This window comes from Gouania willdenowi, chromosome 6 (genome assembly GCF_900634775.1).
Source record: "Gouania willdenowi chromosome 6, fGouWil2.1, whole genome shotgun sequence".
In the NCBI taxonomy this organism is placed as follows: domain Eukaryota; kingdom Metazoa; phylum Chordata; class Actinopteri; order Blenniiformes; family Gobiesocidae; genus Gouania; species Gouania willdenowi.
The window spans coordinates 28,748,718-28,766,392 of NC_041049.1; the positions used below are offsets into that span (position 1 = coordinate 28,748,718).

Below are 17,675 nucleotides of genomic sequence, written 5' to 3' on the forward strand. Positions count from 1 at the left end.
TCTCGATTTTTTTTTTTTTTTTTTTTTCAAAATGCCAATATATGATATAAATCTACATATTTTTAATTCAAATAAAGTCACACCACAAAAACCATTCTTGCTTACATTTGCTGATACTATATGCTACACAGGCACATTTACTAACAAAGGGCTGCACAATATGTGCCAATTTTCTCTTATAAGGGACAGCATGTGTGAGTGAGTTCTGTAGTGTGGCTTGTTTAGGGCTAGGTCTAAGTCAGGGCACAGTCAGAAATCCATCAAACTATGCTTTTCATGCTGTACTTTTATACAAAATAAGCTATAAAATATATATAATAATGTAGGCAATATTGAAATTTTCTATTTCGCCTAAATAGAAAACTCAATATATTTTGGATCTCTATATATTGCCCAGCCCTAGTTCTGACTAACAACACCAAAAGCTTTTAAACACAAATTTATCAGGACAGTTTTTGTGTGTGAACTACTGACCAAAGTTGACCACATTTAAGGAGTTTGTGCAGATGCAGTCGTTTCCTAAATCGATGTCTTTGTCCTTAACTGGAACAGGAACCCACCCTCCAAATACATCCTACAGACAGATATACACTCATTTATTAAAGGGATCCTTCACTGTTTTTACAAATGTGGCCTAAAACCTTTTAAATGTCCTTATTAGAAGATCTATGTCTAACAAAACCTATTATTTTGCACCACATTTCTTTTATTAACTTTTAAAAATAGGACTACTTTACCTTATATGAGCCTGTGCGCCGCCATGTTGAAATGACATCATTGATGACATCATTAGCCCCTTTCAGTCCATTGAGTTCTATAGGAGGTAAAGCATTCAGGATCATTAGCAGCTTTTTCAGTCACAATGATAACTTGGGCTGCTTTAGGTTGCTCTAAAAATCAGTAAAAGTTATAAAAGTCGACGTAAACCTCTCATTTACCGAAACTGTGACCCGAAAAAAATCTGTGAGCGCAGAGGGCGACAGTTCTAACTCTGCTGTTTCGTAGACCACGTGAAGAACAGAAGAAGAGAAAAAAAATCTGATTAATTAAACCTTAAACCATTTCTGACAAGAAACTCTTTGCAGCAGACAGAGTCAACTCAACTTGGGTCAGCATTAAATACTGTACATATACCTACAAATTCTATCGATCACCTAATTTGTTTTTCATCACTTGTTAGACTTCCTGATGCATGAAAATATTGATATTAATAATTTTAGTGTGGGCGTCTGAGTCTTTTTTCTGTCAGAATATCACTAGATTTTATTTTTTTTAATTAAATGATAAACTGCAAGAGAACTGACAGATATTGGGAAAAGTTCATATGAAACATATTTTATTGATTGTTTAATATGTGTAACAGGGTTCCACACGTTTTGGTTTAGTTAAATTGTAATTGACAGTTTTAAAAGAATTTCTAAAGTCAATTCCGATTACAAATTTGATTATCTGAACTAAATTACAATTAAATTATGATTACAGCAGCAACAGACTTTTTTCAATTACGACTATATTATAATTACGTCATAATTGTAATTATTACACAATTACAGTTATGTAATAAAATGTATTGAAGTCATTGAAGACATTACAAAACAGAAGCACTATAGACTATCCAAAGTTATAATCGTTTATGTTGAATAACCCTTGTCAATGTTATTTTATTTTCTTTAATTTTATTGTGTTTCATTTTGTTTTGCTGCATGGATATGTTGATTGGATTTTCATTATTGATGTCTGATTGTTTTTCTACACTGCTCTGATGTTTGTATATTAATGTTAAAATACATGTTTCTCAATAAAGCTTCAAATAAATGGTGAATTTCCACCTTCTACTGGTAATAAGTGTGGCCCAGGACATTTACTAACACTAATACCTGTATATATCTATAGGGCAGGGGTGTCAAACTCATTTTAGTACAAAGGCCACACACGGACCAGTTCGACCACAAATTTTTTTATAGGAAAACAAACAGATTCAAGATTAATGTGCCCGAGTTCGCACTTCCAATTATAAATTAAGTAAGCATGAAATATAGAAGGCATCAGCAATATCTAAGCAAAAAGTTACAGATACTTAAATGTCCTTTAATGAATTTATTTTTGGAAGATTTTGTGGAATAATGAGGAAAAATTGCAGGGTTTTAAAAAATTTAGAGTTCTTTCAGCAACAATTTACAACTGAATTATTTGATAATTTACACATTAATTCATGTTTTCTCTGCCATTTTCACTTTCTCCTGTGGGCCGGATAGGATGCTCTAAAGGGCCGATTTGGCCCACGGGCCATGAGTTTGACACAAGGACTTAGGGGGAAAGGAAAAGAAGATAAAAAAAAATACAAAATAATTAAATTCTCTACATCAACTTTGTCCAAGATACTGAAACAAAATCTTAAAACATTTATTTTCTGACATTTTTTTTTTTTTTTTTTGCAGAAAATCAATTGTGATTAAACACATCTTTTCTCTGCTGAGATGACATATTAACTTTCCTCTTTCTACTTCAAACCTCTTACATTGCATTAAAAACATGTTCTTCTGTTTCCTGTTCACAATAATCACACTCACCACTCTCACATTTTGACATTTAGAATAATATTATTTAATAATCTTAGTCTTGATATTACTGTTTCACATATTTAATTTAAACCACCACTTCTCATTTCTCCTATACCTTCCTTTGGATTCTATAAAACCAGTTCTTTCTCCCTTTGTTTTTTACCATCTTTCCTTCAGTCTCCTCTTCACCTCTCTGCTGATCTACTATCATATGTCTACCTGACTGTGCAGGTTTGTGGCCTTCTTTGTGCTATGGTATCCACAAAAATACAACCATTATTATTATTATTATTATTATTATTATTATTATTATTATTATTATTATTATTATTATTATTATTATTATTATTATTATTATTGTTATATCCTTGTCATTCATGTTTCAGGTGTTTTATTTTACTCTGCTTGCTGTTGTAACAAACCAAATTTCCCCACTGAGGGCATAAAATAAAATATAGGAAATAAAACATTTTCATCCATACTGTATGTCCCCAGTAGAGGGCTCTAAACTGTTATTAAAAATGATTCTGTAGGCCTGTAGTAGCTATAGTAACAGTAGTTCTGTGTGCGTTCACTCAACTGAAATAACTCAAATAAGCATTAGAATATTAAACATTGTACTGTATCTTCAGATAAATATTGAACTCTAAAATAACCAATAGATATTTGTATAAGTCAATAAACAGGTTCAATCACATTCAAAAAGTGGAAAATATGTAACATTTGAAATTGAAAATGACAAAATCAGTGGGAATAACAATTCAAACAATATATATATATAGTATATGTTTTCTTGTTGATTAATATTGGGAATATTGGGATTAATATTGGGAAATATCCTTCTCACACACACACACACACACACACACACACACACACACACACACACACACACACACACACACACACACACACACACACACACACACACACACACACACACACACATATATAACGCAGACGGGGAGGGGGGGTGGAGGGGCCCCTCTGTGGTCCAGCTCTGTAGACGTCACTGGTCGATGATCTTTGTTTTCCTCCACCTCTGGGAGGAGGAATAGTACAAGTTTCATCCGGACCAGAGACACGGTGTGTCCGCCTCCATCTGCTGTACGGCGCATTCTGCTCAACACTTCTTTCTTGGATGATATGGGGGATCATTCACATAGTAAGACTTGATTTTTGTCTGTTTATTTTAATGTTTCAGTTGCTAAATAATTTAAATCTGACCTGACTGTGTACGTGTGTGTGTGGCACTCATGCGTTCCAAAGTAACTCAAGTCCTCAGCGTGTTTTTTTTTAAGCTCCACTGGTCCTTTTTTTTTTTTTTTTTTGCAACAATTGAGCCTGAGATCATTATTTACCTGTGTGGTCACCTAAAGGTGGTTAGCGGGCCTATAGGGGACTGTCAGAGGGAAACTAAAGGACTCCAACTGTTTGCCTTCCCACAGAGAAGTCGGACATCTCCATGTGTGTGGGCTGTGGGAGTCAGATACAGGACCAGTACATCCTGAGAGTGTCCCCGGACCTGGAGTGGCACGCAGCCTGCCTCAGGTGTGCAGAGTGCAACCAGTACCTGGACGAGACCTGCACGTGCTTCATCCGCGATGGAAAGACCTATTGTAAAAGAGATTATGTAAGGTACGGCGGCTTTTCTGCTATTTTCTTTTTGCAGAACGGCCATTTATTGTTTAAAATGATAGATATAGATATAGATATATATATATATATTTAAAAAAAACAAAAAAAAACAAAGAAAAGAAAATCTGTGGGTTGGAGTAATAACAGGCTCTCATCTTCATCCGTATTACGCACAGTTTTTACGACCTTTAACATGCACTAATTTTTTATTTCATATTTTTTGCAACAACTACAAAAACACTAATTATAATATTGAATTTTTTGCTTTCATTTTAAATATTGTGAAACATTCAACTCGCATCAGAATATAAATTGCAGATGAGTGTCATTGCGCATTATTACGCACAGAACCAATGCCCCTCCGTGCTGCTTTCTTTAGGTTATTTGGCATCAAATGCACAAAGTGTAACATGGGCTTCTGCAGCAGCGACCTGGTGATGAGAGCCCGGGACAACGTCTACCACATGGAGTGTTTTCGGTGCTCGGTGTGCAGCCGACACCTCCTGCCCGGGGATGAGTTCTCCCTGCGGGAAGAAGAGCTGCTGTGCCGGGCCGACCACGGACTGATGGTGGAGAGGGCCTCCACCACTGGGAGCCCGCTGAGCCCGGGGAACATCCACAGCAGACCGCTGCACATCTCAGGTATAGAAATAATAATAATAATAATAATAATAATAATAATAATAATAATAATAATAATAATAATAATAATAATAATAATAATGGCTCTTTTCGTTAGACCCGGTGACAGTCAGACACCCTCCTCATCACCGGGGTCACATCCACAAACAGTCGGAGAAAACCACTCGTATCCGGACGGTTCTGAACGAGAAGCAGCTCCACACCCTGCGGACCTGCTACAACGCCAACCCGAGGCCGGACGCCCTGATGAAGGAGCAGCTGGTGGAGATGACCGGCCTCAGCCCGCGGGTCATCCGCGTCTGGTTCCAGAACAAACGGTGCAAAGACAAGAAGAAATCCAACCTGATGAAGCAGCTCCAGCAGCAGCACGGAGACAAGACGGTGAGACACACACACACACACACACACACATACACACACACACACACACACACACACACACACACACACACACACACACACACACACACACACACACACACACAGTAGAAAATACATTAGATTACACTGATATTTTAATAGGATTTTAATTTAAACAGGGTCCTTGTCATTTCAAAATGTACAAAAACTAAATCAATACATTTGAAAAAACGAATCCCGTGATTCATGTATGTTAGTTCTACTTTTTTACATAAAGTGCTATAACATTAATAAAAAAGCTGTTGGCAACGGTGAAAACCACGTTAGAAAAACTGTTTTTAAAACTAAACGTGTTAAATAGTCATGCAGAATGTTTTTTTTTTTTTTTTTAAACCCTCGTCTGTATATACGGAATATAATGATAATAACATATATTTTTGGGATAATTATCATTTAAAAATATGCGTGCTTTTTTACATTTCATGATGACAAAGCTTCGCCCCAAAAAAATAAGAAAAAAGGCTAAATGTGTCTGAAATTATTTGTATTTGTTTTAAATTAAATGTGATTAAAATAAATAAATAAATCATAATCTTTCTTCATGAAAAAATAATCTAAATCATCAGGTTATAATATCAGATTTTAAAGCCACAATGTCGATTTTTTTTTTTTTTTTTTAATTGTAAATCCCTGATTTATTGAACTTAACACAGGGTTAATCTTTATGTTATGTTATGTTATGTTATGTTATGTTATGTTATGTTATGTTATGTTATGTTGTGTTGTGTTGTGTTGTGTTGTGTTGTGTTGTGTTGTGTTGTGTTATGTTATGGCCTATGTTGTGTTCTGATGGAGAGTTTATCAGACATCATCATGTCTCCTCTAGAACCTCCAGGGCCTCACAGGCACACCGCTGGTTGCAGGGAGTCCGATCCGACATGAAAACACGGTGTCGGGGAACCCGGTGGAGGTGCAGAGCTACCAGCCTCTGTGGAAAACCCTCAGTGACTTCGCCCTGCAGACAGACCTGGACCAGCCCGCCTTCCAGCAGCTGGTAGGGTCTCAGACACACACACACACACACACACACACACACACACACACACACACACACACACACACACACACACACACACACACACACACACACACACACACACACACACACACACACCCAAGGCCTGCATGATGCACAGCGGGTTTACCTTAACAAGAGAAACATAATAGTTATAGTTATTAAATGTCTACATGACATGTTAAAAAATATGTAATAAATCTGTTATGGGATGTGGTGCATGACTGTATGGAGGTAGGTTTGTCTTTATTATTAAAAAAAATAATAATAATTAAAAAAAAAAATTCAATCAAAAATAAATATTTTCAATCAAAGAAAAAAATAATATTTGAGACCCAAATAATTGCATTTGAATACTTTTTTTTTTGATGGAAAAGTAATTATTATTTTTTGATTGAATAATAAAGACACAAATCTACCTCATATCTCCATCCTCACACTATTTAACACTCTCTTTAACATCAGTGGAAAGCTTTAGAGCTACAGCCATTTCCACAGTAAATCCAGCTGATACAAAGTCAAACTAATTTTAAAGTGTCTTTTAATAAACACTTGAAATAAAACATCAATTAATCAGGAAGTTTGACTTATAGCAACATATTTATGTAATACACAAACCCCACCTAATAAAACATTGTGCTATTTTAATCACTGCAAATAACAGGTTGATTACTACTGTCACACATGGATCATTTAGGGCAGTTTTTAGTTCTCTAACCTTGGGGTTGTGACCCAATTTGGGGTCGCTTGGAATTTGAATGGGGTCCCATGAAAGGTTTAGAAAAATTGACTGATTACAAATATATTGTGTGATTTTTTTTTTTTTTTTTTAATGTATTATTCTTTTCTAAACGAAAACACAACACAATCTTAGACCACTACATTCTATACTCAAATATATATCTAGTTCAAATAAAATGCAGTATAAAATATCTAAGATGGCACAACGTGTCACTAATCCTGGCTATATAGATTGGGAACCACTGGGTTTTGCTTCACAATTATACTAAAGTACTTTAAAACTTTTTTTTTTTTCTTTCTTTCTTTTGTAAACATCCATTTGTGAGAAACTCAACTGGTCTTTCTGGTTGTGTTTAGTGAATATTTTCTTAAAGCGACAATTTTTAAAACAACAGAGTCAACAAGGAGATCAACGTGATTTATTGATTCAGTTATTTGAATAATTATGTGAAAATGTATCCACATTGTTTTAATGCAATGAAATAAATGTATTTATTGTTATTTACACTCATCATAAGAAAGCCTAGTTGTAAGTTGTCCTGTCCCTCCTTGTGCTGCAGGTGTCCTTCTCTGAGTCCGGCTCAATGGGAAACTCTTCGGGCAGTGACGTGACCTCCCTGTCCTCCCAGTTACCCGACACACCCAACAGCATGGTGCCCAGTCCCGTGGACACGTGAGGGCCCCATAGGCTCAGCTGGAGGCCCTTGAGTTTGCATCCACATCACCTACTGGGTGTAGCCAGAACCTCCAGTGCTGCCCGGGGAACCTGCGCCAGGATGGATTATGTTGGAGCTGTGCACGCGGAGCCATCTCCTGCTGATGGATGTTGGGGTTCGGACTCCCTGCTGTTGGTGCACGTGCTAACATTTAACATTGGACATATACTGGAGTGTGTGATGGGACTATGTCAACCTGCAGTGGACCAGCGTGACACACACACACACACACACACACACACACACACACACACACACACACACACACACACACACACACACACACACACACACACACACACACACACACACACAGAGGAAGAGCTGTAGATGTGCATGATTTATTATTGGAACAGATGGAAAAGGGAGACGCGGTTTTCTCCACAAAATAAGTTATTATTATTTATTATCAGAAAGGGAAAACGTGATCAATAAACACCTGGATGTTACATGAATAGTCTGTTTCCTAAACTTTCAACAGAATAAATCACATGGACGGAATTTGGACGCATTTTTTCTGGTGCGTAAAAGGCTGAATATATACTGTATAGTGCCTCAGAGCGCAGCTGGAGCTGGGGGAGGTTAAACTGCACATCTGGGCGGACAGAGTCAGATAATTCACTGTTACTCATTTGGGGAATTTCTGTTTATTTATTTATATTTTGTACATTAGTTTGTTAGTTTTGCTCCGGCTAAGAATATAAAGTAATAGACAGTGTCCTCTCCATGAGGCCATTATTATAGTGCAGGTCTAGACGGCGGCCCCTTATCTCCACATGGCATCACCTGTGGCCCTTGGACGGACGCATCCTGGCGTGTCCTCCATTTATTTTCATTCCTCCAGGAATCCACAGCGACAAACAGCCGCTGGACATGAGCAGCAGAGGTCAAACCGTGACTGACATCCTACACCGCAACAATTTGTCAGGATGGGTTTTTATCAGCGGGAGGAAAGGACTCACATAAACCAACAACCCTCAGATCTACACGTTTACTTTTAAACATATACTATAGTGTGCATGTGAACAATTAAGATTAGAAACACCATCAAATGTTTAAAGTAAATCATTTTAAAACACATCAATGGGCCTTTTTGTCAAACTTTTAGTTCTCGTCGGTCTTAATAATCCAAAAGTTTGGATTTCTGATCAAATTTATACAAAGAAAAATCATTGTTTAATTTGTGTGAAACACGGTTATTTAATTACAAAAAGGTACAGCATATGTTAAATTTTTTTATTTTTTAATTAAATTAAATCTCCTTGTTGAACTTTAAGATTTTTATTGCATTATTGCCAAACATTATTTTAAAAATGTAATAATTTGACTTTTGCAAATGTTCTTAACCTTATTATTCCCTTATCCTTTTTAAAATGTAATTAACAATGCTCTAATATTAATGTGCCCAAAAATCAGTAGTTTATACATCCTTAAATTCATATTCACACATCAGATTTATTTATTTTTATAAAGCACATCAATAGAAACTTCAGCATTGTTTTTAACCTTCAGTTTGTGGATATTTAAGAACTTAATATTCATAATTTCTACGAAATAAAAAATAATTATATCATAGAAAAAATGTTCTGGCAATTTTTAAATTGCTCAAAAAAGCAAGTTTAAATACTTCAAGGGTGAAGAAAAATTAAAATCTGTATATAATTTAAAAAAAAAAAAAAATGATACAAAATCAGTACACGTGCTGCCTGTTACAGCCGCTCCTGCTCTTTTTATATTTTTTCAACCTTTAACTCGTTTTTCTTCAGTTATTTCCTTATTTTGCCTTGCTTACCTACACTTTAATAGTTTTTGTTTTAAGCAATTTCCCCCTGGGATTAATAAAGGAATTCTGATTCTGAACCCCCCACCCCCAAAAGCAGCAGTTGACTGGACCCGAAAAACAAGACGATAATTTAAACTTTTCTCTTATAGGAAAATAATAAATATATATAAATCCCAAAATAATGGAAAAACAAATAACCAATTAATAAAATTTCAAATAGCGATGATAAAAAATAAAAATACACAGCAGCTTGTATACAAGCTAAACCCCTGCTTTAGGAATATTCTTTATTAAGTCTGCATCGCCTCCATTAACTTGTGGATCAGTGGTAACTGTTTTAAGAAGTTAAAAACATGCACAACTTTGAAGCTGCAAACTATTTTTTGCGTTTGATAAATTTTTAGAAATGAAGAAAAACATTTTGACAGAACTTATAAACATAATAACAATATAAACCAGTCGATGTCTAACGTTCCTTTACCTGCTGATCTTTTAACAGGTTTGAGTTTTTCTCACATCTCTTGATTTCCACAACGAACCAACAGATAATTCTAAAGTCACATCAGTGAGTGTAAATACTTTAAAGTATTGTACATGTAAAGTACCTGTAGAAAAGCAAACTCATGCTCAGGGAGAACATGGAAACTCTGCATGAAGACTAGCGTTTTACCCACTCGGGGTTTTATAACCAATGCATTACAAGTAGCTTCATTTTGAAATACTTTATTACAAACTTGTGCATAAACAGTTCAGTACATCTTCATGAAAGTGACAGTCAATAGAGGTTTCCTAAAGGGAGCGCTGCTGGTTTGTACACTCACTGAAATGTGTTCATTGTGCCTGAAATGAAGTCAAAGCAAACAGAAGCACATCCTCTTACTGAACAATAAAGGTAAACATCTGTGTAGAAGTGCTTCCAGTAACAAAGTGCCTTCCAAAGAAAAAGGAAATCAACTCATGAAACAAATTCAAAAGCAAAACGGCTCATTTACCTTTTAACTGGCCTTATGTAGACTGAAAATAAACATTCTGGGAACTTACATTCAAAACACATTCAAAAATAATAAATTAACAACAGTACAGGTGATAATGGTTTGGCAGGTAAGAAATAAAAGGTTTAGCATTTCCTTTGCCATGGGTTTATAAACTACAACAGAAACAAGACTGGTACAGAAAAGTCAGAGGGACTAAAAGTTGTGCGTCTGTTCTTACAAATAAGACACTTTGTGGAAATTCCTTTTCTCCATTAAACTCATTCCCATCAAACAGAAGGCGATCCACTGGCAACGGAACGGCTGAAAAATGCATGGATTCGTCTGCAGATTTTATTGTAATGTTATAAAAACCAAACAAACCAAAATGAAGGAGCAAAAATCTGCCATCGGTGTATTTTATAATGCCTCCGTGTGCAGCTCTGTCACTCCTCTGCCTTCTGGAGAAAAAACTGCAGCGCTGATTCCCATTGATCTCTTGGAAAGCGGTAGGAAAGTTCACAGAAATCCAGGATTTGAGAAACTGGGAAAAAAAAGAAAACATTAATGAACAGGTTGTCGAACATGATCAGTAAAAATGCTTATTTATAAGGAGTATTGTTTAGCACTGTGTGAATGACGTGGATCCAACAGTTGAGTTACATGAACTCACCCGTTTTATTGGACTTGTTTTCTGACTCCCTCTCATTCACAGCACAGTCCTAAAAACAAACGCACATCAGTAATGTACCAGTGCATCTTTCATAACCAGGACAAATCAAACCGCTCCAGATGAAATGATCCCACACTGTGAGGAATGTTCCTGAGGTTTAGGGCGGTGAGAAGAGACGCCATGCTTTACTGCTTTGTTTGAAAGACATGACAATAGCTTGTCTGGCTCTGAAAGGAAGTTAATCGATGTCTAAACAGTGGTGGCTGCAGAGTGGTGAGGGGCTCGTTGTCAGGGGAAGATGAAGGAGACAAGCTGTTTACGCAGAGTTGAACCAGTGGCAGCTAAATCCACGCTGAAGGAAGCCATTTATCTTTGTCCAGTGCAGCCTGGTGCACAGTTAGCAGGGGTCATCAACACGGTGCCTGTGGGCACCAGGTAGCCCGCATGAACCATGTGAGGGGCCCTCAGCAGCTCTACTCACCAATGAGCTCCATCTATAATCTGATTTCCTTTCCAGGATTCAAACTCACAAAGATAAATACAGACGAGAGATGTGGTTATTATTTAGTAGAGTTAAATAATGCTGAACCTGATAAAGGTTTAGTATTAAATCACCATTTTCTACATGGGTATTTTCACTAAAACATTGTGACCAATGTTTTAAAGTGCTACAGATTTGGTGTCTGGGTTGAGGCATATTATATATAGTACGATACATTAAATATATTTTTAAAAATGCAAGGTGGATTTTCGCAAAATATGACAATTGTTACATTTCACAAATGTTACATGTTATACAACCAGTTAAAAGTTGTTAGAAGCTCGTAAAATAGGAAGATGATAATTTTCTATGAAATGTAATGAAAATAAAAGAATTGCATAAATTAGGAGAAAAAGTGTTGCACGTTGAAACTTAAACATTACCTACCTGTTTAAGTAACTGCCAGCCTTCCTTATTATCTTACCCTCGAGTTAAAGTGAAACAGTGAACATTTAATATTTAAGACTTGTTTTCTAACTGGTAGCCCTTCAGACTGTACAGTGTCTATGAAGTAGATCAGTTTCAGAGAGGTTGGTGAGCCCTGGTCTTGCACAAAAACTTGAATTCTGTGTCATTTGGAATGTAATGCTAATGTTAATGTTGTGTGTGTGTGGTGATGCTTCCATCACTACCTGGATGAAGGTGGCCAGCAGCACGCAGCTCATCTCCTGCTGCAGGATGACCTTGTTCTGAGGGTTGTTGTAGCAGGCTGAGATGAGGGAGGGGAACAGCACTCTGATGAGGCGAGGGTGGCTGAAGTACTGGAAGGGCAGCTGACACAGTTTCTGCAACACGCTGGGCTGACGGCCCGACTGCACGATCACCTGAACACACAAGGAGCAGCAGCCGTCAGAGGAAACCACGCGCCTGTGTCCCTCCCACGTGTTAACTCTTCTTCTAAAACAACACACAAACAGCCATTAGGCAGAGGCCTGTGGGGGGGCACAGCCTCCCACCGTACAATTACAGGCAATAAAACACAATGATGGGATGTTCTGTGGCACCGCTGTAACATAAGAGAGAAAATGAGCAGAGTGAGTTGTTGTCAGCGGTTAGAAGTTTTGTGTGAGTGTAACTCTGCTGGGGGGCGATGGGGGGCATTCACAGGGCAGTGAGGCTAGGAAAAGGTGAGCTTTGGGGGTGTTGGGGGGGAGCAGCACTTTAAGAAATGAGTGATAGCATAAAGACTATTTTGCTGCATCACATCCGGGCCACCAGCATTAAAAGCCAATCACTCCCAGCCTCGTTTGATTAGAAAGGCGTCAGCTGCTAATGAAAAGGCTCCATGCTAAAGCCGTGGTCATCTCCCCTGAGCCGACACGGGGGTCAACACGCTAAACACTGGCTGGGATGAATAAGCAGCTCTGCAGCACTGAGAGCGCAATAGAAACCAGAAGGGCAAGGTAAGGTCCTCAAGTCACAGCCACATAAATTTACAAGATTTACAAGATTTTAAAAACACACCCACTAATACTCTGCCATCAGGTTCTCCTTTGATAATGCACTCGGAGCCTGAACAGCAGGACAAACAAAGCGATAACTCAACTACTTTATCAGTTCAAGGTGAAGCTTCTCAGGGCTGCCCTCTACAGCAGAGTTCAAAGGGACACACAACGCAGCGTCATTAGCTTAAAAGATCCACACAGGACACTCAAAACTGCTGCATCATCATGTTTCACAAACACTTCATCATGTGGTTTGCTCAACTAAAGGAAAACGACCATTTATTGCAAACATGGTCGACTGTAGCACTTAGTCTAACATTGTGCAGCCGTCAATAAAAAACACACAAAACAACAAAATACATAAAATTACAACAAAAAACACACAAAATCAAAGCTAAAAATACAAAAAGAAAAGTTTACATAAATGACTGAGAAACCACAATATGACAAAAAAATGCACAAAATAAAAGAAAAATATACAAAAAGACAACAAGAACACCATACGACAACATTTTTTGGCAAAACACACAAGACGAGTACAAAATACAAAAATGATGGAAAAGTATATTAAAACACCAACAGAGAAAAAGAGAAAAACATACAAAATGACTCAAAAAACAAACAAAATGACAAAAGAAGAAGAAAAAAAAAAAAATCACCAAATAACGACAAAAACACAAAACCCAATTCAATTTAAAGTCTTTATTGTCATTGAGTAGAACAAAATTGCAATAAAGTACAATAAATTAGGAGCACCGCTTCACATGGCACTATGTGTTATAATATTATACATTTTTACAGTGTGACAAACAGCAACACACACACAAAATTAGAGAAAAATATGCAAACTGGAAAACTCTGTTGTTTCCTGTGTTAATGCTCTGATTGGTCATTATTCTAAATGCTGATAATAATATTGATAATGTGGTTTTGAGATCAGATATGATCCTGGTTTGTGGCTCCACACAGGTGCCCATGTCTGCTTTAAAGGTTATGAAAACGCAGACGTAGAAACTGAACATGTTCATTACAAACTCATAAAAACCTAAACCTGCCTTTTCTGATACTTTTTATGACTTTTACTTGGACTCACTAGAACTATCCAATGTATTATTAGAAAACGTTCAATGTATAAACCTCACACTCTCCTACGCGCAACATGCAAATTCTACTCAGGTTATATCTATGTATTTATGCTTTTGTAGAAATATACTTCTGCACCTCTGCTTATACTGTCTTGGCTGATTTGTTGTTGTTTGTAAATGTTTATCATTTTTTTCCAATCTGACATTGTACCTGTTCTTTTTAACTTGTACATAATGAAATAAACTCTATTCTAAATGCAAAGGTGCTCCTTGTCATTGTACTCATATTTCACTCTTACCAAGAAAGTGACACTGTTTGGACTCAACATTCATTACTGTCCAAGTATGCTCACATAATGACAACATTCAAACAGCTTATTATTATGAATATTTTCAGCTGGATATTCAACCAATTTAGTCATTTATTGCTTCTAAACATCTTCCTAATGTCCCTACATTTATTTTATCGCTGCTTTCCCAAAATATGGAAGAGAAACTATTTTTGTTGAGTATCTAACATTTGATTTGTAACATGAAGTCAGGATAATCCTCCAATACACAGCAACCCTGAAATGGTTTTTCCCAAAAGAGGCCAAATAAATGCTTGATATCAATCATATCATTTGACACATCATTTCTTTGCTTCATAAATGCTGCCCTGAATATTCTGCTCATCAATATAGCCATGCTAATAATTTAAAAACCTCAAATGTTTGACTGTGCAAAAGTAGAGTGTCTTTATTCGTGCATTTTAATCCAAAACTGTCATATTTGAACAACCATAAATTAGCACCAAGTGCTGCTGGATGTTGGAGCTGTAGCTCTGAGGAGATCCAAGTCACAAATCACAGAGATCTCATAATCCCCTCACTGCGCACAATTCCATCTTCAGCTGCCTAAACAAATTGTCCACCGTCAAGAGCCTGACGCATCGGGACATAAAACAAAGGCCGGTGGCAGCAGGAGTCCACCAGGTGAGCAGCAACACCGTAGTCTGTCAGGGCCTCCAACCACGGATTAAGACTTCAGCTCACCGCCCAGCTCTGCTGAAGTATCTGCAGCTCCAGACCTGACATCATAAAACTAAAGGCAAAGCATGGGAATCCTTGGTCTGCTGCAAGCCCTGTAAAAACCTGAGTGTGTTTGCGGATCTGCTCTTTTTAAACTTCAGAGCCCTGGTATTTTCAAGCCACTTTATGACACATCCATTACATAACTTCCTCACAGTCCACAATAGCAACAAAAAGTGTGTAAAGTTAATGATCTGAAACAAACAAAGAGCCAGGGAACTCCCCCCGATGAAGTGTAAACAGTGGAGTGGAAGAAAAAAGTGCATCTTTAACAGATTGAATAGAGCAGAAATCTGACATATTTCATGCATGCAGCCAGGGGACGGTGCATCATTCCTACTGCACAGTGCACATATATTTTATCTAAATAAATCCTGGATTCTGGAGCTGCACAGGCATTTTCACTTGCTGCTGTGTCTAGACAAAGATCAGGAGGAAGCAGAGTCAGGAGTAGGGCCATATATCTGACACTTGAACTCACAAAATAAACCAGATCCAGAGAAACTGATAAGAGACGCAGCCCAGCAGACGGCACAAAGCACAGTTCGTCAAAGAAACGGCTTCATTACATTTTACAACGGCTTACTGAGACGTGCACAGGACTCTGGGTAAAGTGCGAAGGACGCCGTAATGTAGACATTGACAAAGACACTCAAACTTGATGTTTGGAGCAACGGATGGTGCTTCCAATAAAAACCAGTGTTTACACAATAAAGCCTAATAAGTCCTTATTTATCCCTTTGAGACGACGCTGTCATTCCGTGCAGAGATTTGAATGCTGATAAAACTGCTGTGACGACAGTGTTACAGACAAATGGAAACTCTTCACAGAATAAAAATGTCCTCAGCCTCACTTAAAGTCAGTTGGACCCGCGTTCACCCTGCAAGCGGACTGTAAATCTTCTACTGAGCCAACAATGAAGCCCTCTCCAGCATGAGTCTGTTTACTCTGCTGGGTGATAGTTGGTGTGTCGTCCAGGCTGCTGGCTCCCCATGGTCTGTACGAGCTGCACTTACCCTGCAGGCACCAAGGGCTCGGTTCCACTGGCAGTAAAGGAAGAGTTTCAAGATCATGTTAAAAAGAATTAAAGGCCCAAAGCCTGCAGGAAACGCCCTCTTGGAGAATGGGAAGAAGAGCTCTGACCTCAGAGATAAGGCTGAGCTCTGGAGACATGAGTGGGATGTTCAGACTAGAGAGCGTCCATAGTTCATAGATGGTTACAGCTCAGCAGTAGCTCAACAAAGAAAGGACACTACAGGAGAACTGTCGTCAGAACAAAAGTAAGGCAACGATTAGTCGACATAATTGATAACGTCGACCACAAAAATTAGTGGACGCAAATTTTATAGCGTTGACACGTTGTTTAATCTTGTAAACAATAACAATGGATAAAAACCGGCGCACGGCCACTTCCTGGTGCAGGTCCTTACATGAACTGCAGGGGGCAGTACCACTCCCACCTGACCATTTAAATGCTGAAACTTGGAAAATACAAACGAGGAAGAATGGCGGACCAAAATGTTGAAGAAGCCCGAAAGCTTCGACCTAAAGTTTCTAAAGTGTGGGAACATTTCAGTGAAGATAAAGCAGCGAAACAAGTTAGACGTAAACTATGTGAGTTACTGGCTTTCCATGGTAAGCGCAAGCACCCCGTAGCTGGTGTTCCACGTTCTTTATGTCCAGCGGAAAGGTGAGATCATAAGTTACGTTGATATCTCAAGAATCTTTATCATTGATCACATGCAGATTAGCCAACAAACTATGATTGAAATAGTTTTCTTTGTTTAGTGATCATCTGTCAGAAAACTACGGAAGAAGTTTGCTAAGTTAGCAAATGCCAGGTCAGTTTTGTTTATGCAAAATTTACTTAACTAAACCTGCTTTGAATTAAAATACCTTGTTTTCTGCTAATACTAGCATTAATTATGAAAAGTAAAATGCTTTCCTCTACTGTCAATTGTGTAATTTTATACAATATTGATAAATGATTAGATTTTTCTTAACTTGTAGGTAATCTAGTAATTTGTAATAAGTTATTTATTGCGATAAACATATTAAATCTTTAAACTGTGAATTAATATACTTTTTTTTTTTTAATAGTGCTCCTCAGCAAAAGTGTTTGGATGAGTTAATCATGAGAAGAGGTTCATGCACGCCCCAAATGGCTAAAGTACTAACAGAGATCATCCTGAATATGATAGTCATTGATATGAGATCAATATCAATGGTTGAGGAAGTTACAAACCTTCCATCCAGACGACACCGTACCATGCACAACTCTTTAGTTGGTCTAAAGTTCTTACCACCAGAACCTGTAAGGCACGTTAGCAACATCTTTTGTTACTTTTTTTTTTTACAAAGTGTTATTATTAT

General features: G+C 37.5%; 2 protein-coding genes across 8 annotated transcripts in view; one reads left to right on the plus strand and one right to left on the minus strand.

The window, feature by feature from the left end:
- The first annotated feature begins 3,618 nt into the window (after positions 1-3,618).
- On the plus strand, positions 3,619-8,142 carry isl2a (ISL LIM homeobox 2a). Of its 2 annotated transcripts, XM_028450331.1 has the most exons (6): positions 3,619-3,726; positions 4,010-4,199; positions 4,624-4,841; positions 4,939-5,222; positions 6,088-6,255; positions 7,578-8,142. In XM_028450331.1, exons 1-6 carry the CDS (start codon positions 3,708-3,710, stop codon positions 7,692-7,694), a joined length of 996 nt encoding a protein of 331 aa, XP_028306132.1. In that variant the 5' UTR covers positions 3,619-3,707; the 3' UTR covers positions 7,695-8,142. The 2 variants fall into 2 exon arrangements, with proteins under 2 accessions (XP_028306132.1, XP_028306133.1); XM_028450332.1 differs by lacking the exon at positions 3,619-3,726 and having other exon boundaries at positions 4,048-4,194; positions 4,579-4,841.
- Positions 8,143-10,223: 2,081 nt separating this feature from the next.
- scaper (S-phase cyclin A-associated protein in the ER) overlaps positions 10,224-17,675 on the minus strand; it is an 86,649-nt gene continuing 79,197 nt past the window's right edge. For all 6 annotated transcript variants that reach the window (XM_028449011.1, XM_028449013.1, XM_028449009.1 and 3 more), the window contains 3 exons: positions 12,334-12,525; positions 11,161-11,209; positions 10,224-11,031 (listed from right to left, as the gene is read on the minus strand). In XM_028449011.1, the coding sequence (XP_028304812.1) occupies positions 10,934-11,031; positions 11,161-11,209; positions 12,334-12,525 (339 nt within the window). In that variant the 3' untranslated portion in view covers positions 10,224-10,933. The remainder of the gene's footprint in view (positions 11,032-11,160; positions 11,210-12,333; positions 12,526-17,675) is intronic.